This window comes from Rhinatrema bivittatum, chromosome 8 (assembly GCF_901001135.1).
Source record: "Rhinatrema bivittatum chromosome 8, aRhiBiv1.1, whole genome shotgun sequence".
NCBI lineage: Eukaryota > Metazoa > Chordata > Amphibia > Gymnophiona > Rhinatrematidae > Rhinatrema > Rhinatrema bivittatum.
Genome location: NC_042622.1, coordinates 251,230,623 through 251,253,540, shown reverse-complemented (window position 1 = coordinate 251,253,540; position 22,918 = coordinate 251,230,623). Strand labels below are relative to the sequence as shown.

Here is a 22,918-nt window from a genome sequence, read left to right as displayed (position 1 = left end):
TTTATTTTGGCATGGTATTTGGCATGTGCATCTTACATGGCATTTGCCTGGGCCTGTACTAAACCAACAATGTGTTTTTATTCCACTTTTTTTGGTATTAAAACCTATATTACATACACATGTAATGTTAGTACCGAAAAACCTGTGTAAAAATTGTACTAAAAACTTGGGTGGCTTTTATTACATCAGCCCAATAGTAAGGTGGTATGTTTTTATAGTTGGGAGGAGGAGGGGCAGCCCTGTAATTATGCCAACATAATGTAATTAGCTGTAGAGGCTAACAGAGTGGTGGCCACATGTTCGTAAAGGTTTAAAAATTGATCTTGAATTGCGCCCCCAACCCCCAAATATAAATACATTTGGGGGTTGGGGGCGCAATTCACTTGTTTGCTTAGGGTCTAGATTACCAAAGGCTTAATGCGGCCCTATTTAGGTGGCGTGGAGGTGCTGCAGAGTACGGGGATAAATTCCCCCATCTTGAAAACCAGTTTGTAATCTCAGGCTAGCTGGGAGGCTAGATCAAGTCACAGGCACATAAAAAGGGGAAAGGGGAAAGGGAAGACGTTAAACGTATGAGACGATTGACCAGGTTTGCGTATTTTAGAGAGAAAGCACATCCTTCAGGAGCTGTAATCTTTCCACAGCTCATTATCATTAGAGACTGAACTACGAGGCTGTATTCCTTCTTTTAACCAGATAATTGTGCTCGGCTGAAGAGTGTTTAGAATAAAAGATAGAAAGTGTCTTACTGATTTATCACTCAATCACTGTGTGTGCTTGTGTATATAAATATATACGGTGAAGAAGTTCCTGACCTGTCTATAACAGATTTAAGGAGTCATTCAAGAGCTATACATTATGAAGTCTGGAAATGCAAAGTGCTTGTCAGAATAAAGTTTTTAAACCTGTATCAATTTTTCTTCAGTGAGCCTATGCTTTAGTCGTGTAAATAAAAAGCCTTCTCTGTTACGGTGATATATTCACACACATCTCTCTCCACCTCCCCGTTGGTGCAGAGCTCCATGAGGACTGTCCTTTACCACTATGGCAATAGGCAGCACGCACCTGCCTTTCCGCTGAGGATTGTCCCTCGTCGCTGCCCATACGCAGCAGTCGTCTGCCAACCCGTTGAGGATTGTCCCTCGTCACTGTTCGTAGGTGGTGCTCATTCTCCCGTCCTCCTGTAGTAAGATGGCGGTCGACGTTGGCAGGTGGCTGGAGCTGCCGTCTTTGCTGCTGGCGGCGGTCGCGGTTCTGGCGTTGCCCGCCGGCGCTCTGGAGAGCGTGAAAACGCAGGAGTTCGACGTGCGGCCGGGGGGGATGGTGTACTCAGTCTCCCTATCCCTGGTGAGATGGTGGGACTCTGGCTGAAGTGTTTGATACCTGGCGCCGGGGTGCGAATGCTGTTAACGTTGGGCTGCCGGTTCATGTTTTCTCCTTTCCTCTACCCACCCTCTTGCTATCTCTCTCATCCCGCAGAACCTCCGGTAAGGACCCGCTTTTCCTATGGACTGGCCAGTTGGGACCTGTTATCTTTCTGGCAGAGGGAGAGGTGCCGGGTGCCTCAGTGACACGTCAGCCTTCAACCAGGAGCAAAAAGCTGCGAGGATTTGGAGGCCCCCGTCGGCCCCAATCTACCTTGTATTCAATATAGACACGGGTGACCGCGGCCAGAGTACTCTGCTCTTCCCTTTCCTCCCCCTGCCCATCTCTTCTAGCCTGAAAGAGGCTGTTATGTAAGAAACGTATAATAACGATCCACCGGCCTAGCAAGTCTACCTAGCTGATGCAGAACAGCTCTGTAAAGAAAAAGGAGAATGCAGGTATAAAGTTGGGGAAAGGGCTAGAAACGAACACTCTTCGGTCACACTGTATTCTGAGGCTGGTAGTTCTGCGATGGTGGAGGTAATTGTTGTCTGAATTTTGACAGAGACCAAAGATATCATGTCTGGACAGCTGTAGTTGTTTCCATATGAAAGAGAGAACAGTGATCATCCATACAGGGCTGGATTTAGTCATAGGCAACATAGATAGGTGCCTAGGGTGCCCAGTTCTGAAGGTGCCCAAAAATTGGCACTTTCCCAGCTGTTCTTTGATTTCCAGGGATGAAACCTAATCCCCACGGCAGTCCCCTGCCTGTAGTCATAATCTTAAATCTGGCTCTTTATCCATGCCACTAAAAGCGAGGGGCCTTTTTGCAGCCACCAGATCGGAGTTGCTCTCCTAAGGCAGCCTTTACCTGAGCCTTGGCAGTGTACCCTGAGCCACGGTAGTTTGTAGCCCACCCATGGCAGAATTTAGTCACAGCTGCAACTCTTGAGCTGCAGCAGGGATCGTGGCAACATTCCCAGACCCAAGGGAACCCTTAATGGAGCCTGCTAGGCAGTTTTCAACCTGCAGGACGGCAAAGTGTGCAGAGAGTAACTCCTGCATAAGCCATACAAAAAAAAAAAAAGAGGAGGTAAAATCTTTAGTTTCCAGCCATAGTTTTCTTTTTTTCTCTTTTGTTTAAAGCTGGGATGCGCACACAAGGGAGAGGGGGAAGGCTCTGAGGTTCTGGTGCAAGGGATCAGCTGTCGCCTCCTTTATTATTTGCTGAGTCAAAAAAAAAAAAGGCAAAGCAAAGAATGTATAGAGCTACAATGAATAGTGGTCTGAGGTGCACTGTATATGGCATAAGGAAGCTTCTGACGGCTGTAGGCTCCCTCTGTCCAATATGTGACAGGGACACAGATCAACCGGCGCAGGAGGGGCAACAGAAAATTCCACCATCTCCCTCCTGGTAAGAGCAAAGAGAATTGGCATATCCCTCAGGGCCCTAGTGGCAAGGACGGCTACATCCCTGGAGTTTAGTGCATCGGACTGGATGGCAGCCTGTGTGTGCTGCGTTCAGATCCACTCTCTGAGTGTTCCTCAGCAGGGAAGTAGAGGGTGAAGGTCAAGCCAGGAGGGGACATAGTAGCTCAAAAGGCACAAGGGATTTTCCTGGTGGGCACCATAGGTGCCTTTTCTCTGGAGTTTATTTTACTCATGTATCAAGCCTTCTATGTAATGTAGAAGTTAGAGATAGGACCACTTCCAGCATTACCTGGGCCATCACACCACCTTGAAGATAGGGGACCCCTGCCAAAATGAGCAAGCTCTACCATAAGAAATTCTGGCTCTTCCACCCAGACTCTCATGCAGGAGTCTAGGCAATGTTCTCTGTCTGAACATTCACTGCCAAGGGAGTCTCTGGAGGAAGGGGAGTGCTCCTCTGAAGTGGTACCCTTATTCCATAGAGAGGAGTTATCGGCCCTATTCTCCAATGCATTGAGAGCTTTCAAAAATTTAAAGAACATGACCAGAAGGAAGAGAACCTGATTCTGCAAGGAATTTGGAGACAACCCCCCCCCCCCCAGAAGGCCTTCCCCTTGAATCCAGCTCTAACAAGCATGACACTAACAGAATGGGACTCCCACCAAGGTAGGCTTTATGAGTAAAATCTACCCCTTCCTGTTCATACCGCAGATCAGCCCAGACTCCTGAGTTTTGTCTCACTGCCAGCAGATGGAGACAGAGAAGAAAAGCATTACTGACACTTAACATAGTGTGCCACCTGTAGTCCCTCTGTATTTTTCTGTTTACAGCAGATGGTAGAAGTGTAAAACCTGCAATCTGAAGTATATTGAAAAAAAATAGTGTGACAAAATGAAAAATTTTTTGAGTCCTCCCAGGAGGTAGGTACCTGGGCCAACCCCTTAATTGAGGCGGGCGAGCAGGGGGTTGGTGACCCTTGGCGAAGGCCCATACCCGGACAATGCGGAGGTTTCGGACAACTGGTGGTCCACTTCCCTCCTTTCCCTGGAGGGCCCTGTGTATCCAGCAGTCAGCTCTGCAGCTATCAGGGAAGTATCTTTTTTTTAAATCTTTGAGTCAGTAAAGTTAAAAAAAAAAAAAAAGTCAAATGGCTGTGACTGCAGTGAATCTGGGCTCCGGCTGCCTGCAGGTAAGGCGGGGAGGGGGATCCCAGCGAGGCAGATAGTCAAGGTGACTGGCAGCACATAGTAACGGTGTCGGCCAAGGGTCCTATTAAAACTGGCAGACTTGTAGAGAGCCACATGTGCAACTCTCTAACGATCAACTATGAACCTGTGTCTTCGGGGGAGAGGGCAGTTCCGGTGGGATGGGCTCGGGGTCGATGACAAGGAGGTTGACGAGAGCATACGAGGCAGCCATAGATCCATTCCCTGTCAGCACGGGAATGGCAGCAGCAGTGAGAGAGACCCTTGGGGAGGCAGGGAATTCCCACTCCTCCCCTAGGAGGGATTCCCCCTCTTCAGGTGCTTCCTGCACCTCCCCTCCCTTCTCTCCAGCCACCCAAAATCCCGGGGAGGTGCAGGAAGCCTCTGAAGAGGGGGAATCCCTCCTAGGGGAGGAGTCTGAAGATTCCCTTTCCTTGTTAGATTCAGTGGTGTTCTATTTCATGTTCCTGGAAGTTTCGGGAACAGAGTTTTGAGTTGGGGCTCTGCCTTCCTCCTGCTCGTTGAGGGTCTCGGTTATAGTTTTCTCATCTTGGCTATAGTCATATTGAGGAACTGCAGCTGGCACATCTAGGGTAAGTGGCAGTGACAGTAAAGCTTTTCTTCACCTGCTGGCAGGGAGACAAAACCCAGGAGTCTGGACTGATCTGTTGTATTCCAGGCATGAAAATTAGCAGGTAAGAACCAATTTTCTTTTACTGTTAGAAGTTAAAAATACTATGGTTATGGTTAGATTTATTTCTAACCCACCTATGCACAGCCCTAGGTGGTTTACAATGAAAACATACACAAAATTGTCATATTCCAAACAAATTATACATAAAATCATCATGAAGCAAACCAGCAGAAAGATAAATGATACAATCAAAATATTGGGGCAGATTTTCAAAGCCCTATGCGCGCCGGACCTATTTTATGAAGGCCCGGCGACACGCGTAAAGCCCAGGGATGCGTCTTAAGTCCTGGGGTTTCGAAAAAGGGGCGGTCCAGGGGGCAGGGTGGGGCCCAGAGGCAGGCGCAAGAGGTAAGATAAAGGTCGGGGGGTTACAATAGGGGAAGGGGAACGGGTGAAGGCCGTGGGCGTCGGAGCGCACAAGATGCATTAGTGTGCACCCCCTTGCGCGCACTAACCTCTGATTTAATAACATGCGCACACCTGCGTGGGCATGTTATAAAATCGGGCATCCATGTGTGCGTGCTGGGTAGCACGCGCACATGGAGATCTGCGCATATCTTTTAAAATTTACTCCATTATGTCCTGTGCTTAAAACAGAATGATTTATGTGTAATTCAAAGCAAAATCGTTACATGACGTCATAAAACAGGCCTACAAGAACTAAAATAATATTGTCAGGCAATTTTTACCTTATATTTAAAACAGAACTGTTAAAATGCAGGTCAGAATTAAAACAAAATCTCTAATCCAATCATTAATTGTTAGTGCAATATGCAGCTTTGAACATTAGAGTTTTTGAAAGCTTCTTGAAGTTTTTGATACAATTTAATTGTTTCATTTCTAGTGGGAGATTATTCCACGTTTCTGGGGCTGCTGTGGAGAATGCTCACTAACATGTTTTAGCTAAGCGGGCTTCTCAGATGGAAGGTATCTCTAGCTGGTTGAGAGGAGCGTAAGGCCTTTCTGGACAATAGGGCTTCAATAGCTTGTTAGCCCATAAACATGATGATTGGGCAAGTAGTTTATAAACCAATAAGATGGCCTTGAATCTGATTCTCCATTGGATCAGTAACCAATGGAGATCAAGCATCACTGGTGTAATGTGTTCTTGAACTGACAATCCTAGACATGGGCGAGTCGCAGTGTTCTACAAAAGCTGCAAAGATTTCAGATTAGTTTTAGGTAGGCCCAGGTAAAGCACATTACAATAATCCAAAATGGAAGTCAACATAGTTGTTACGATTCTGCCCGCAGCAGGAGCTACGGGAAGCCTCTCCTTCTTTTTCACCTTTTTTTCTCCTTCAGCGGCCCGGAGGGTGCCAAAGTCCTTTTCTCGTGGCTGGAGCCGCTCCAGTCTTATCCTGTGGCCAGGGGGCCGCCTATGGCGTCCCCACGCAGTCTGGAGACTGCCGACATTCCTTCCAGCTGTCAGGCGGCAGGGGGCTGCTCCGGTGTGGTTCTTGTGGCCAGGAGGCCGCTGATGGCTTCTTCACACGGCCCAGAGGCCGCCAACATGCCTGCCGCTGTCCATCTCCTGCGGCAGGGAGCCGCCTCCAGCATCACTAGGCCAGGGTTTGTAGCCTAGCTCTCCTCCTGCACTGCTGTGGCAGGGACGCCGCTCTCCAGGGTCCTGCACTTCTCCTCCATAGGCGTGGGGCTGCACCTCTCTTCCATTCTTAAAGGGCCAGCGAGGGAATGGTCCTCCTGTGACGTCATCGTGGGAGTCTCCTCTTCAGCCCTATAAAGAGGGCCTGTCTTCATTGCTTCGTTGCCTTCGCAAGGAGCCAGTCCTCCTTAGGACTTCTCTCCCATCCTGCTTCTCGTTGGCACTCAGTTCCATGTTGGAATTCCATGTCTTCGACTTTGTCAAGGTCTTTTGTCGTATCCTGTGCCTTTTTGTCCAGATCCTGATGTTCCTGATAATCCTGATGTGTCGTCCTTCAGAGTCCCTGAAGTCCTGATGTCCTATTCTCTGGATATCCTCACGTCCTGAGCTTTATTTTCAGATGTCCTTTTCCTCGGCACCGCAAGCTTCCAGAAGGTTCCGGCTTGTAATCCTCCAAGCTTCAGGTTCCATACTCCGAGTTCGCTCGAGTTTCTTGCCGAGCCTTTTACTCCGAGTCCCTGGACCTTGAGGGCTTTCTCCTTTCCTGAATCCTGTACGGGTCTTTGGAGCCCCTTGCGTTTTCCTCCGTCCATATGAATTGAACTCTGCATAGCCTGTTCCATATCTGCGTGGTCCTTGCCTTGCCTTGACTGGCTGTCGAGGGCGTACTTCGGGGTTGGCCTCATCAGAGTCTTTATCGTGGATCCTCCAAGTAACCTGAGTCAGGACCACCAGCATGGTCCGTGTCCTGCCTTGACTGGCTGTGTAGGGCGAGTGGTGAGGCAGTACCTATTCAGAACTCTTGACTTGTGACTCTGTCGGAGTCCTTCAAGTACCTTGGAATACCGTCTCAGTTCTTCAAGTAACCTGAGTCTCGTCTTGGTTCTTCAAGCAATCCCGAATCTTCAAGTAACCTGTGAATCTGTCTGAGTCCTTTACGTATCTTGAATCTTCGGTCTCACCCTTCAAGTATCTTGACTCTTCGTGTGAAGCCCTCACGTATCCTGAGTCTTCGTCTGTGTCTGATGTCTTTGCCCTTCAGCCTCTGTCCGTCCTGTCGCATTTGCTGTTCCGTACAGCAGGTCTGAAAGGGCTATCGAGTGGCCGGAGGGCTACCCCAGAGACCAACATTGCGTTGCTGGGTCTCTTTGATGTGATCAGGTTCGGCTGAGGCCAGGGTTTTGCATCTCCAGCCTGTGCTTGGACACTCCTCGGCGCTTCCCAGAGCTCCTCTGCGGTTGCGTCATGGCCGAAGGGTACACCAGCTCCCAGAAACAATAGTGTGAACAACCAAATGAAAATCCTGAGCCTACAATGGGTTCTTTAATGGACGAAGTAAGTGTAGTTTATGAAAACCTGACCTAATCACGGCTTTTGCTTGAGAAATGAAAGAGAATTTGTGGTCAATGATCACTCCTAAACTTTTAGCTTGTGAGACAACCTTTACATCTGTTTCTTTGATAGATGGTCAGGTATTGAAATTGTCTCTTTTCTCCTAGTGCATAATTTCGGTTTTAGACAAGTTTAAGGCTAGATGATTTTCAGCTAGCCAAGTAGTGATTGCAGACATGAAAGTTGACACTTTCTCATCCGTGTCAGACCATGTTTTCCCTGCCGGGAGATAAAACTGAATATCATCTGCATACACTCGGAAGTCCTCATAGAAGCCATATTGCAGCAAGATTGATGTTAAACAAGGTGGCCAATAGAGCTGACCCCTGAGAGACTCCCGAGTGCATTCCATAGACATTAGAGTTCTTTCCCTTATTTCCTGTTGCCTTCAGTCAAGCAAATAAGATTGAAAAGCTGAAGGTACAAACTTGTCATATCAAGATGTTATGATCGACGGTGTCGAACGCAGCGCTGAGGTGAAGCATGACTAAGATATAGCCTTGTCCCCTATCTAGTCCTCTCCTCAAAGAACATAACATGCCATACTGGGTCAGACCAAGGGTCCATCAAAACCAAGCATCCTGTCTCCAACAGTGGCTACTCCAGGCCATAAGAACCTGGCAAGTTCCTAAAAACTAAGTCAGTCCCATGTTACTGTTGCTAGTAATAGCAGTGGCTATTTTCTAACTCAACTTAATTAATAGCAGGTAATGGACTTCTCCTCCAAAAACGTATCCAATCCTTTTTTAAACCCAGCTACACTAACTGCACTAACCACATTTATTTATTTATTTATTTATTGGTTTTTATATACCGGAAGTTCCTGTATACAATACATATCACTCCCACATCCCCTGGCAACAAATTCCAGAGTTTAATTGTGCGTTGAGTGAAAAAGAACTTTATCCGATTAGTTTTAAATGTGCCACATGCTAACTTCATGGAGTGCCCCCTAGTCCTTCTATTATCCGAAAGAGTAAATAACTGATTCACATTTACCCATTCTAGACCTCTCATGATTTTAAACACCTCTATCATATTCCCCCTCAGCCGTCTCTTCTCCAAGCTGAAAAGTCCTAACCTCTTTAGTCTTTCCTTACAGGGGAGCTGTTCCATCCCCTTTATCATTTTGGTCGCCCTTCTCTACCTTCTCCATTGCAACTATATCTTTTTTGAGATGCGGCGACCAGAATTGTACACAGTAATCAAGATGCGGTCTCACCATGGAGCGAAACAGAGGCATCATGACATTTTCCGTTTTATTCACCATTCCCTTTCTAATAATTCCCAACATTGTTTGCTTTTTTGACTGCTGCAGCACACTGAACCAACTATTTCAATGTGTTATCCATTATGATGCCTAGATCTCCTTCTTGGGTGGTAGCTCCTAATATGGAACTTAATCCATGCTATAATTACACAATGTTATTTTTCCCTATATATGCACTTATCCACATTATATTTCCCTATATATGCACTTATCCACATTATATTTCATCTGCCATTTGGATGCCCAATTTTCCAGTCTCACAAGGTCTTCCTGCAATTTATCACAATCTGCTTGTGATTTAACTACTCTGAATAATTTTGTATCATCTGTAAATGTGATTACCTCACTCGTCGTATTTCTTTCCAGATCATTTATAAATATATTGAAAAGTACGGGACCCAATACAGATCCCTGAGGCACTCCACTGCCCACTCCCTCTTCCACTGAGAAAAATGTCCATTTAATCCTACTCTGTTTCCTGTCTTTTAGCCAGTTTATAATCCACAAAAGGATATCGCCACCTATCCCATGACTTTTTACTTTTCCTAGAAGCCTCTCATGAGGAACTTTGTCAAACGCCTTCTGAAAATCCAAATACACTACATTTACTGGTTCACCCTTATCTACATGTGTATTAACTCCTTCAAAAAAGTGAAGCAGATTTGTGAGGCAAGACTTGCCTTGGGTAAAGCCATGTTGACTTTGTTCCATTAAACCATTTCTTTCTATATGTTCTGTGATTTTGATATTTAGAACACTTTCCACTATTTTTCCTGGCACTGAAGTCAGGCTCACTGGTCTGTAGTTTCCCGGATCGCCCCTGGAGCCCTATTTAAATATTGGGGTTACATTAGCCACCCTCCAGTCTTCAGGTACAATGGATGATTTTAATAATAGGTTACAAATTTTTACTAATAGGTCTGAAATTTAATTTTTTAGTTCCTTCAGAACCCTGGGGTGTCGACCCCCCACTCTGGGTGTTGAGGAGTGGGCCGGTGACTCTTCATTGGGATGACTTGGAAGCTGCTCTGTGGGAGAATCCTCCACGAGGGGGTCTGCGACCATGAAAGGACTGCGACCATGATTGAGACCTGGCGGGTGGGGTGGGGGGGGATGCTGCGAAAAAGGTCTTGATTGTGCAAAACGCCATTGTCCTCTGAAGCGGGCTCTAGAAGAATTGAATGTCCGAAAATTCCTCGGATGGTCTTCTGGCAGCTTGTGTACCTTATTTTCCCCAAGGGATTTGATAATTTGCTCCAAATCTTCTCCAAACAACAACTTACCTTTGAAAGGAAGAGAACCCAGCTGCGACTTGGAGGAAGAGTCTGCTGACCAGTTACGGACCTGGCCGAGACTACCGAAACCATCGACCTGGCCAGGACCCTTAAAAGATCGTAGAGCGCATCTGCCGAATAAGCAATCACTGCCTCCAAGCGTTCAGCTTGTTGCGCTTCTGCCGATGGTAGTTCCTGGGTACCGAGTAACTGCTGCACCCATCTCAGACCTGCACTTTGCATAAGAGAACTGCAGACCACTGCTCTGACCCCTAAGGCAGAGACCTAAAAAATTCCAGCTTCCGGTCCTGCAGGTCACACAAAGCTGTCCCTCCCGTAACCGGGATGGTGGTCCTTTTAGTGACCGCCGACACAGACGCGTCTACCTTCGGAACTTTGAGAAGTTCAAGGAATTCCTCTGGGAGAGGATATAGCTTATCCATAGCTCAATCCCACTCGAAGGCTCGAGTCAGGAGAATTCCACTCCCTGGAGAGCAGCTGAAGTAACATGGGATAAAAAGGAAAAGTTTTCACTGGAGGACGCAGTCCCGCTAGGACAGGATCCCCTTTTGATGCCCCTGAATTGGTACCTGGGGGGTCCTGAGTTGCTTCTATATCCAACTCAGAAAGAACATGGGGAATAAGAGATTCTAGCTCATCCCTTTTAAAGAGACGTAAGACCCTGGGATCGTCTCCTTCCACTTGCATGCTGGACACCAGCCCATCCGGGTCTGCGGCAGTATCCTGGTCCTGATCCGGGTCAACCGGAGCAGGGTCTGGCAAAATTGGACTGGGAACTACTCTAAGCCGAGTAGAACCAGCCGGGGTCCCTGAAGCATCGTGGGGCCCATCATATCTGCTTACCTTGGGGGGGGGGGGGGGAGTAGCGCAGGAGGATCACTGTCCTGCTGGAACATACGTGCCAGGTAAGCATTGTGCATTGAGAATAAAATCTGCTGAAAAAGCAGGAGGGGGATGGGCTCCCGCTGAGGGGAAAAAGGAGCTGTGCTCTGCATGCGCTCCCGAAGTTGAGGGAATTTCTTGGGGCTCACAGGAGTTAGAACGGGCAGTGGTCGAGAAAAACTGGCACCTGGGCTGCCCTGAGGATGCACTGAAACAGACGCATCTGAATTCAATATGGCTGCCGTTCTTGATCCATTCAAAAGAAAATAATTACTGAGAAAAGAAAGGAAAAGAAAATTTAATCTCCTAACTTTTCCTGAGAGAGAATTTAAATTTAGGTGGGAATCGCAGGATCAACAGCCTTCCATCTGCTGGAGACAGAAGAATACTGAAGGGACGCAGAAGGTGCTCATGGGTAATAGTGAGCGCCTCACAAGTTTTTTCTTCTGTCTCCATCTGCTGGAATGGGGACATAACCCATGGTCTGGACTGATCTGGGTATGTACAGAGAACTGCTCTTTTTGGTATGCTCTGAGAGCAAGGGATCTCTCTCTGGGACGCCCATGAGGTCACTTCTTTTGCTTTTTTTCTTTCCTTTTGACATCAAAAGTTGTGTAGGATAGTTAGCTGTCCCTGACCTGCTTTGACAGAAGGTTACTGGCAACTGCCTGGGGCCACACTTCCCTTATAGCCAGATGTGATGTTACAAGGGAGAAAAAGAAGGTGTGTCCTCTGTTCAGCTGTAAATGAGGGAAATCCCCTATGTCAGGACTGGTCTAGCAGAACTCAAGGAAATTAAATTATCAAGTAAGATTAAATTTCACTGAGAGATCTTAGAAGCCGCAGTAATGCGGCCCATATGATCTTTTTTTATACCCGAGGTCTGGACAAGTTCCTGGAGAAAAAATTTATAAACAGTTATTAGCCAGCTAGTCTTGGGAAAGCCATCACTTATCCTTGGAGTGAGCAATGAGAAATAAATCTACTTTTTGGGATCTGTCAGATACTTGTGACCTGAACTGGTCATTGTCAGAAACAGGATGCAGGATTTAGTGGACCTTGATCTGACCTGATACAGCATTTTTTATGTCCCCCTACCCTTCCATTTTGGAAGAAGTCATTGATTAGAGAAATTGTCTTCAGGGAACCAGAAAATGCTAGGATATATGTTGGAGAATGACTGCTGACATTTTTCCATGACTTTTTTCCCCCTTGTTCTCCAGGGCGATCTCACCTGCACATTTACGTATGCAGCTCAGGGAGGCACCAATGAGGTGAGTTATTAAAGCCTTGCAGCGGTGTGCCAGAACAGGATTACGTACAGACAAATAGATGCAGCTGCACAATTCAAAGACTCTCTGGGAAGATATCTCTGAGACAGATAAGTGTGGTTTTTAAACATGTTGAGCTGTGTAGGGAAACAGTTTGCCCATCAGCTTTCCATCTGGTGAGAGCAGCAGGTTGACAGGTTTACTCTGTATTGGGAGAACATCCCCTTGAGAAGAATCATCATGATTTACCAGTGCAGCATCCTGTGCCTAATGCTCCATCTCTCTAGGACAAACATTCCTGAAATCAAGCTGTACGTGTAACTTCATGCATATATTGTTGCAGTTTGCATACAGATTTCTGTCATGCATATGTACAAGCATTTATCTGTAAAATAAGCATATTAGTATTTACACACAATTCTCCCTAGCCAAGTTTTTTTTTTTTTTTACTTTATTGGATTTCAAAAATATATACAATCGAGACTCCTGAATTCAGAAAAACACAATACACATGATAAAGATCATAAAAAGGAAAGAAAGATTATACATGTCATAGCTGTTAATTAAACCACAATATAGGAGGGAGAGTTCAATTAAAAAAATTAGTATTAGAGAAAAGAAGCCAAGAAAAATATCTGGCCCATGCACTAGTATTATGACACAGTATTACTACTACTACTTACCATTTCTATAGCGCTACATGACATATGCAGCTCTGCACAAACACACAAAAAAGTCCCTGCTCAATAGAGCTTACAATCTAATAAGACAAACATACAGGATAAGAGACTTGGGGCACTTCATAAAGTAAGACAATGTTTAAAAAGAAAGTTAATGAGTCTAAAAGACAATCAGGCCTAAGATTTAAAAGCAGCCTCTCATAGGTGGGTCTTTAGATGGGATTTAAACACAGCGAGAGAGGGAGCATGATGCACCAATTCAGGAAGACTCTAACAAACACACAGTGCAGCCAGATGGAAAGCATGGAGTCTGGAATTGGCAGTAGTGGAGCAGGGCACAGATAAGAATGACTTTTCCAAGGAGCGGAGTGCACGAGCAGGGTGTAGAGAGATAGGAGAGGTAGTGAGGTGCTACAGAGTGAAGGCATTTGTGGGTGAGAAAAAGGAGCTTGACCTGTATGCGGGAGTAGATAGGAAGCTAATGCAGTGACTTCAGAAGAGGGGTTATGTGAGCATACCGACTTTGGCGAAAGATAAGTCGAACTATTGTATTGGAGAGAGATGGCTTGCCGGGAGACCTGTGATGAGCAGGTTGCAATAGTCTTCAGTGGCAGGAGATGCGAGAGTGGATAAGGGTTCTGGTAGTGTGTTCAGAAAGAAAGGGATGGATTTTGGAGTGATCAGAGAAAGAAATGACATGTTCTAGTAGAGTTCTGAATATGCATAGAGAAGGAGTGAGAGGAGAAGAAGATGACTCAGGATTTGGGCTAAGGGGACTGAGAGGATGACACTGTTATCCACAAAAAGAGAGAAAGGAGGAAGAGGGGAGGTGAGCTTGGGGGAAAAGATAAGGAGCTCTGTTTTGGCCATTGTTAATGTGGAATGCTTCTATTCTGAAGAAAACCACCTAACTGGATCAGATCAAAAAAGACATACTCGACTCTTAATTTCACAAGACACTACAGGGAAATTTTAACAAGAAATTAGCATCCTCTGGTTTTTTTTTTGTTTTTTTTTTTAAAGAAACTGAATCCTTTTCTGCTGTTTCTTTGACATCTGAAACACTACAATCTGTTGACCCAATCAAGGTCTATCTCTTAAGACGAAAGAATAACTTCATCGTCCATTGTTTGCCTGATTCTTGGGCAATTGTAACCAAAAGTGTTACTTTTTCAGTAATTTCAGAATTACTTATTTTTATTTATTTTAAAATGTGTTATATGCTGCTTTTAAAATCAAAGCGGTTCACAATAAAACATCAATAAAATCATGTTAAAATAAAAATAAGGGGGGGGGGGGGTGTCTTCCAGTGCTCTCTCCCCAAATTTTCAGTAATTAACTACAGTAACATTCTTTCTAGCATTGCAGTTTGTATTTCTTGCAAATTACTTTACAAAATGCTTACTTCAGGCACCTCTGAGACCAGATTGGTGCTCTCGCTATGCTGTATACCAACATTATTAAAGCTGCCTCCATTTTCCAATTTAGCCTTGTCTTGTGTGTGTATGCACAGAAACGAGCTTTACAGGAATAGATCTGTGCTTACACATGTAGCAATTCCAGTGAGTCAAAATTAATAAATAGCATATTTCCTAGCGTGTAGCAGATGGACTCAAAACAAGTGGGTATAGTGTGCTCGTGCTAGCAGTTGGAGACAGATCTGATGTCAGCACGGGTACATATACCCCCGCAGGAAGTGCCGCAATTCAGTAATTTCCATCTCCAAAGCAGTTTGGCGCTACCTCACGCTCGCTGAGCGTGTTTCCAAATTCTAATGACTAAATTCATAGAAGAAACCTACCTGAAGACGAGCCCCGCACTCCTGCGGTGATACCATTCGGTCCCTCCCCCAGTTGAGTTTCCCAAGCTGATTTCCGTGGTCCCTCGGAGGTAAGAGCCTCGGTCCGGTGGCCGACTCGCGGCAGGGACCTAGCCCCCGAGTGAGAAGGGCGCGACTTGGCCCCCGAGCTGGACGAGTTTGGGCGCGGCCTAGAGGCAGCGGGTGCACTTCCTCAAGCGCGGCGGTGATGGTACTCACCCTCTCCCCCCGCAGCCGGGAAGCGCCGAAGACAAGGTAAGGCGTACATCTATATTGTGGTCTACGAGGAAGTGAGGATTAGCGGGGCCTGCCTACGTGGCAGCCCGCCAAGGAGGTCGCCATTTTGCCTGCCTACTCGCCTTCGCCACCTAGTCACACGTTGCTGAACACACGCTGAGATAGGCGCACGTTGTTAAGCGCATGCGGATAGGCGCATGATTGCTAAGCGCACGCTGCTAGGATAGGCGCACGCCGATAGGCGCAGGCCTATAGGCGCCCGTTCATAGATGCCTGTTGGTAGGCGCACGTTCATAAGACGCCCGTTCATAGGCGCACGTTCATAAGACGCCCGTTTCTAGGCGCATGTTGATAAGCGCACATTCATAGGCGCACGTTGTTAAGCGCACGTTGATAAGCGCATATTAGTAGGCGACACATAGTACAAGGCGCATACTCTGGTTGGGAGGAAATAACAGACTAAATGGAGCATAAGAGAGCCCATACGTCCGCAGAGCCGGCACCTCCAGAATCAGGCATAAGAGCTCTAAGCCTCTGCTCAGCATGCAACCTCAGAGCCACACAGAGCGAGGAAGCAGACTCACTGTATGCCCAATGTGAGGAGGCCATGGGAGTTCCAGGCCAGGACTGGTCCCAGCCCAGCGGTTCCTCAGGGAACACTCCGGACTTAGCAGGCCGCGGTGAGCAGCCAGGGAACCCAAGAGACCTGGTGCCCCTAAGGCCAGATCCGGCTTCGCTTTCCTGGGTGGAATTATTCAAGGGGATTCACGCCTTTGTCCAGATGCAGTCTGCTCCTCGAATGGGTCTTTCCATTCCGGATGATCCGGCCCCTGGACCCTTGAGACTTAGGCATGGCCACTCGCCACCTGGCAGCCCCAGTTATGGGGATTCGGATTGCTCCGAGGAAGATGAGGAGCCCCCTGAGGAGGGAGAACTTCCCTCAGAGATAGAACCATATCGGACCATGAGACGCTTCTTTCGGAAAGAGGATCTTCCAGGCCTGGTCTCACAATGCCTATCGGAACTGGCTATCCCAGGCCAGGACACCCCAGGGGAACCTAAAATGAACCCCCTGCTAGAGGGCCTGCGCCAAACGGCTCACCATTTTCTCCTCCTACAAGCAGCACAGCAGCTAATCGATCTGGAATGGAATGCGCCGGAGGCCTCATTCAAAGGGGGTTGGGCCTTGTCAGGCATGTACCCTCTGGACCCGGCGTCTAAGGAGCTGCTGGCATGCCCCAAGGTAGACGTCATAGTTAGCGCAATTGTGAAGCGCACCACCATTCTGGTGGAGGGGGGAGCGGCCCTCAAGGATACACATGACTGGCGCATGGACGCCATTTTGAAACAAGCCTTTGAGGTGGCAGCCATGTCCCTACGAATTGCGACCTGCTGCACTGTGGTGACGCATTCCTGTTTATCACAAGCTAGGAACAACACCCCGGGAGAAGACATGGAATCAGCTCTCTCGTTCCTCACTGACGCAGCCTCCGACCTAGTCCGTACGGCAGCCAAGGGAGTGTCATCCTCAGTGGCAGCCAGGAGGCAGCTTTGGCTACGTAATTGGGCGGCCGACTCTTCCTCCAAGACACGCCTCACAAGAATGCCCTTTAAGGGATCCCTACTGTTCGGCAGTGATCTCGAGAAACTGGCTAATAGGTGGGGTGCCTCTCCATTACCCCATCTACCAGAAGACAGGTCGAGGAGGAGCCAGCGTTCTTTTTCTAGGCCATCCAGAGGTAGAAACTCCCAGCGCTTCAACCCTTACAGGGCTCACTACCAAGCACCTCGTTCTCAGGCCAGGAACCAGCCCTTTCGGGCTAAGCACAACAAGAGGAGAACCGGCTCGGGTTCTGGTCCCGGCCGCACCCCACAATGACAATCAGCCGACCCATCCGGAGGGGGCAGGCTAACCCTCTTCTACCGCAGGTGGGTCGAGATTACCTCGGACCAGTGGGTCCTCGCCATCATCCGAGAAGAGTATTACCTGGATTTTCTTCGGCTCCCGCCGGACAAGTTTGTGGAACTCCTTGTTCGCCCCTCAAGAAGGCGGCACTAGAAGTCACCTTGTGGAGGCTCCTGTCCCTAAAAGCCATAATCCCAGTGCCTGCAGGGGAGATAAATTCTGGGCATTATTCCATTTATTTCATAGTACCCAAGAAGGAGGGCACTTTCAGGCCCGTCCTGGACCTCAAGTCAGTCAACCGACACCTACGGGTCCCCAGCTTTCGCATGGAAACTCTGCGGTCTGTCAAGAATGCAGTACAGCCAGGGAAGTTTCTCACCTCCCTAGATCTGTCGGAAGCCTACTTGCATATCCCAATCCATCGGGATCACCAGAGCTATTTACGCTTTAAAGTCCTGAGCCAACACTTCCAGTTCCGAGCTTTACCCTTCGGGTTAGCCACCGCGCCGCGGATCTTTACGAAGGTCATAGTAGTAGTGGCGGCGGCACTCAGGAAGGAAGGAAGGAATTCTCGTCCATCCCTACCTGGACGATTGGCTGATCAGGGCAAAGTCACTGGAGGAGAGCCACCGGGCAACCAACAGAGTTATATCTCTTCTGGAAAGCGTAGGCTGGGTAGTCAACACAAACAAGAGTGCCCTACAGCCTTCCCAGTCGCTGGAATACCTAGGAGTGCAATTCGACACCCAGGAAGACAAGGTCAGCCTGACCTCCAAGAGGAGATCAAAACTCCGGAATCGTCTGCAGGCCCTGCTGAGCGCCATCCAGCCCACGGCTTGGGATTACCTACAGGTCCTCGGCCTCATGGCATCCACTCTGGAGGTGGTACCATGGGCGCGGGCTCATATGAGACCATTACAACGCGCCCTCCTATCTCGGTAGAGCCCACGATTACAGAAATACACCGTACACCTACCTCTACCAGCCAGAGTGCGGAATCAGCTACGGTGGTGGTTGCAGCCCGGCCACATGAGCCGGGGGTCAAGAATGTCCTCCCCAACCTGGACCCTGCTCACTACAGATGCCAGCCTTAACGGATGGGGAGCACACTGTGAAGAACTCACCGCCCAAGGGCGGTGGAGCAGAGAAGAGTCGGGGTGGAACATCAACCGGCTAGAGGCAAGGGCAGTCAGGCTAGCATGCCTGCGATTTGCCCACAGACTTCGAAACAGAGCGGTCAGAGTGATGTCGGACAACGCCACCACAGTGGCATACATCAACCGACAGGGCGGAACCAGAAGCCGACAGGTATCCCTAGAAATAACTCTCCTGATGACTTGGGCAGAAGCAAATCTCCAGGACATCTCCGCCGTCCACATCGCCGGGAAGGGCAACATCATGGCAGACTTCCACGGCAGACTTCCTCAGCAGAGAAAGCCTAAACCCAGGGGAATGGCAGCTGTTGCCCACAGCTTTCCAGATGATTGTGGATCAGTGGGGGATGCCGGGCATGGACCTACTAGCGGACAGGTCCAACGCTCAAGTACCCAGATATTTCAGCCGCAGGCGGGATCCTCTATCCCAGGGGATCGATGCCCTGGTACAGCCATGACCTCAGGAGATCCTGCTATATGCCTTTCCTCCATGGCCCCTGCTGGGCGCCATAACACACAAGATTCAGCGGCACAGAGGCCTAGTTCTTCTAGTGGCCCCGGATTGGCCAAGAAGACCCTGGTACGCAGACATGAGAAGACTACTGGCAGGGAATCCACTACCCCTGTCTCCACACAGGGACCTGCTGCGGCAAGGTCCCATCCGCCACGAGGATCCAGCTCAATTCTCTCTTACGGTCTGGCCATTGAGAGGGCTAGACTGAAGAAAAGAGGATACTCGGAGCCAGTAATAGATACACTCCTCCGAGCACGCAAGTCCTCCACATCACTAACATATATAAGGATCTGGAGAGTTTTTGAAGCCTGGTGCGACACTCACAGCACCAATCCACATGCCGCTAAGATCCCTATTATTTTGGATTTCCTACAAGATGGACTTCAGAAGGGTCTATCCCTCAACTCCATCAAGGTTCAGGTAGCAGCACTGTCTTGCTACGGTCCCAGGAGGGACGGCAACACCATTGCCACACACCCAGACGTCTCACGTTTCCTGAAAGGAGTCAAACACATTCGCCCGCCACTGAAGTGGCCAGTGCCCCTGTGGAACCTCAACCTAGTGTTGGAATTTCTAGCGGGATCCGCCTTCAGGCCCCTTCGAGGCCTGTCTCTCCGTTTGTTAACCTTGAAGATGGTGTTCTTGCTGGCTGTGTGTTCAGCACGCCGCATCTCAGAGCTACAAGCACTGTCCTGCCGTGATCCGTTTCTCAGACTCATTCCAGAAGCTATCCATCTTCGCACGGTCCTTTCCTTCTTACCCAAGGTAGTCTCACAATTTCATCTCAACCAAACCGTATCCTTGCCAACCACGGACGGTTTGAAGTCGGAAGAAGTTTGAATACTGCGCCATCTCGACATCAGCAGGATGCTGTCCAGATACTTGGAAATGTCAGAAGCAGTACGAAAGACAGCGGGAAGAAGCAAGGGGAAGCGGCCTCACGGCCAACCATCGCCCGCTGGATCAAAGAAGTTATCAAGGCGGCCTACGTAGAGGCAGGAAAACCACCGCCTCTACAGGTCAAGGCTCATTCTACCAGAGCGCAAGCGGCCTCCTGGGCAGAAACTAGGATGCTGTCGCCGGCAGAGATATGTAAAGCGGCAACGTGGTCCTCCCTCCATACCTTCGCCAGATTCTACCGTCTGGACGTCCAGGCCAGGGAGGACACAGCATTTGCGAGGGCAATCCTAAACTGACCTCAGACAGCCTCCCGCCCAGTCCGGGAGTAGCTTTTGTACATCCCACTTGTTTTGAGTCCATCTGCTACACGCTAGGAAATGTAGAGATTACTTACCTGATAATCTCGTTTTCCTTAGTGTATGCAGATGGACTCAGCATCCCGCCCGGCTGCCGGTATACATGGGGATTCGCCGACTCATGGTAAGCCATGTTTTCTTATATGGGGCATCCACCCTGCCGGGTGTCGACGCCTTCCGGTTGAGAACACTGGCGGTCTCCAGCTACTATCAATTGGTCAGGGTAATCCTGTTCATTTAATCGATCGGTCAGTCACACATATATCCATAAAGCTTTTGCAAGGAAGATTACTGAATTGCGGCACTTCCTGCAGGGGTATATGTACCCGTGCTGACATCAGATCCGTCTTCAACTGCTAGCATGAGCACACTATACCCACTTGTTTTGAGTCCATCTGCATACACTAAGGAAAACGAGATTATCAGGTAAGTAATCTCTACAGTACTTGTCAGCAAGCAAACTAACATGTTGTGCTCTATAAGTTGGTACGTCTAAATAGTGCTAAATTGTTATGAAGTCGGGGATTGCTGATTATATTATAGTCCCTTCTACATACCAACTATCTCCCCCCAATCACATATTATTCAAGATGCCACTTTTGACGTCATAATAGGCTTCATTGTACAATAAAGGTTCTCTTTATTGCTCTGCCTTACTTTTAATCGTAGGTCAATGTTAGATGATATCTTTTTAAATTTTCAGTTTTCTTGCTGTGTATACCACCACCATTAAAAGTTCATGAATTAATCCAATTGAATCAATTATCAATGTCTTAGTAGAACTTATCTTGTTTAAGATGAAAACATGTTTATGCCGCCCATCCTGCTGATCAACTGTGCCAATGCCCGACACGGGGCCGTGTTTTGAACAACGAGGTCCTTCGGTGTTTACTGAAGGATGTTGGGGAGGTACTCGTACTGAAGAAGGTTTTCATGGGTAATGATTCAGATGGTGTCTTGAATAATATGTGATTGGGGGGAGATAGTTTCAAATGACAAAGGTACACTTGGCATTTCCTGTCCAGTTTGTCATAGATGGAACCAATGGAAAAAAATGAAATTCCTTTGTTTTGCTTTTTCTCACAGGACAAGCAGGATGGTAGTCCTCACATATGGGTGACATCACAGGATGGAGCCCAATCACGGAACACTTTTGTCAAAGTTTCCAGAACTTTGACTGGCCCCTACTGGGCATGCCCAGCATGGCACTAACCCTGCAGCCAGCAGGGGTCCCCCTTCAGTCTTCTTTTTTCCGTGCAGCATAGCCACACTGTTAAAGAGCTCTGCAGAGATTCCTGACAGGAATTTTCCTCACGGAATTACTAGAAATTAATTTACCCCACAGGAGTCCCTCCTTTAACTTTTGCAAGCCACGGTACTCCGGTAAGTATTTTACCCTTTTTCCGTCTATTACCGTCGAGTTTGTCCCTCGCGGCCTACTGGCCGTCGACCGTACCGCAGCTCAATTTTTTCATGGCCAAGGCGTCGGGGTTCCGTTGGTTCCCGGCCTGTAATCGCACCATGTCCATCACAGACCCCCACAAAGTCTGTGTAATGTGTCTCGGACGTGAGCACGATGACCTGACCTGCAACAAATGTGCCCTAATGACACCGAAAGGTCGCAAGGCCAGAATGGAGAAGATGGAACTTCTCTTCCGCGCTCAAACCCCGACTCCGTCCATTGAATCGACATAGTCAGAAACGGCACTGTCAACTTCGCGCCAGTATCGACCACTGGCCGGTGACCGTCCGGCATCGACGACATCTCAGCCTTCGACACCCTCTACTCCCCCTCAGGACCGAGGGGATCATAGCGAGAAACATCGCTATCGAAAGTCTCAGACCATTGAGGGAGCAAAATCATCGACCTTGCCATCGTCCGAGCTGCTGTCGAAGAAACCCTGTCCAGAAAAGGCACCAACCTTTCCGGCGACCGGGTCACCGAAGCAACCCTCACCCGAAAGGGTACCGGGAGCCATGACTCCGCCTTTAACGGTGGTCCCTCCGGCTATGCCTCTGCCTCCTTCGTCTGTTCCAGAGCCGGGGCTGCTTGCTCCAGGTCTCCGAGAAGAACTGGACCAGATGGTTCAGGAGGCCATCGACAAGGCGATGCAACGACTCCAGGTTCCTCCGATACCGATTATGGAACCGACCACCAACCCGATTCTGGCAGCGTTGGCACCACTGCTCTCCAGGATGGAAGCGCTCATTGCCGCTTTTCCACCGATGGACCCCGGGTCACCGATTGGCTCCTGTGCCCTCCCTGCTTACTCTGTCATCGGGAGGAGAAACACCATTCCGCATTGCTCCATCGGGAGTTCTGCCTCAACCATCAATGCCGATACGACCATCGCCACCGATCCAACCATCGGTGCCGATACATCCATTGGCGCCACCGAGCCATCCATCGATGCCTGTGCCGGTGCCTTAAATTACTCCGATTCCTTCGGAGCCTAGACCAGGACCTTCAGGTATCCCACCACCCCGTCCCCCTCTAGTGCCTAGAGGGGCAGGTGCTGATCCCTATGATACCTGGACTGATCGTTCCTCGCCAGACACAGATGATTTACCTTCACTTCCTTCACCCACTGAAAGTAAAAAGCGTTCTCCTCCAGAGGACCTTTCCTTTATAAATTTTGTGAAGATGTCTGAATTGGTTCCCTTCCAATTACAGACTGAACAGGATGATAGGCATCAAATGATGGAGTTGCTGCAATTCTTGGATGCTCCCAAGGAAATAACCTCCATCCCTATCCACCAGGTTCTTCTGGATCTCCTCAAAAAGAACTGGGAACATCCTGGCTCCAGTCCACAGGAAAGCTGACACTACCTATTTGGTGCAGTCAGCTCCGGGTTTTCAGAAACCTAAGAACATGCCATACTGGGTCAGACCAAGGGTCCATCAAGCCCAGCATCCTGTTTCCAACAGTGGCCAATC

At 48.5% G+C, this 22,918-nt stretch overlaps 1 protein-coding gene across 3 annotated transcripts in view; it reads left to right on the top strand.

The window, feature by feature from the left end:
* The first annotated feature begins 1,058 nt into the window (after positions 1-1,058).
* Positions 1,059-22,918, top strand: part of MYDGF (myeloid derived growth factor) — a 40,879-nt gene continuing 19,019 nt past the window's right edge. Inside the window, exons 1-2 of one of the 3 annotated variants that reach the window (XM_029614567.1) lie at positions 1,059-1,347; positions 12,367-12,417. In XM_029614567.1, coding sequence (XP_029470427.1) covers positions 1,192-1,347; positions 12,367-12,417 — 207 coding nt within the window. In that variant the 5' untranslated portion in view covers positions 1,059-1,191. Of the gene's footprint in view, positions 1,348-1,368; positions 1,488-1,526; positions 1,824-12,366; positions 12,418-22,918 lie in introns of those variants that run through there. The other 2 variants (XM_029614568.1, XM_029614569.1) reach the window with 2 other exon arrangements.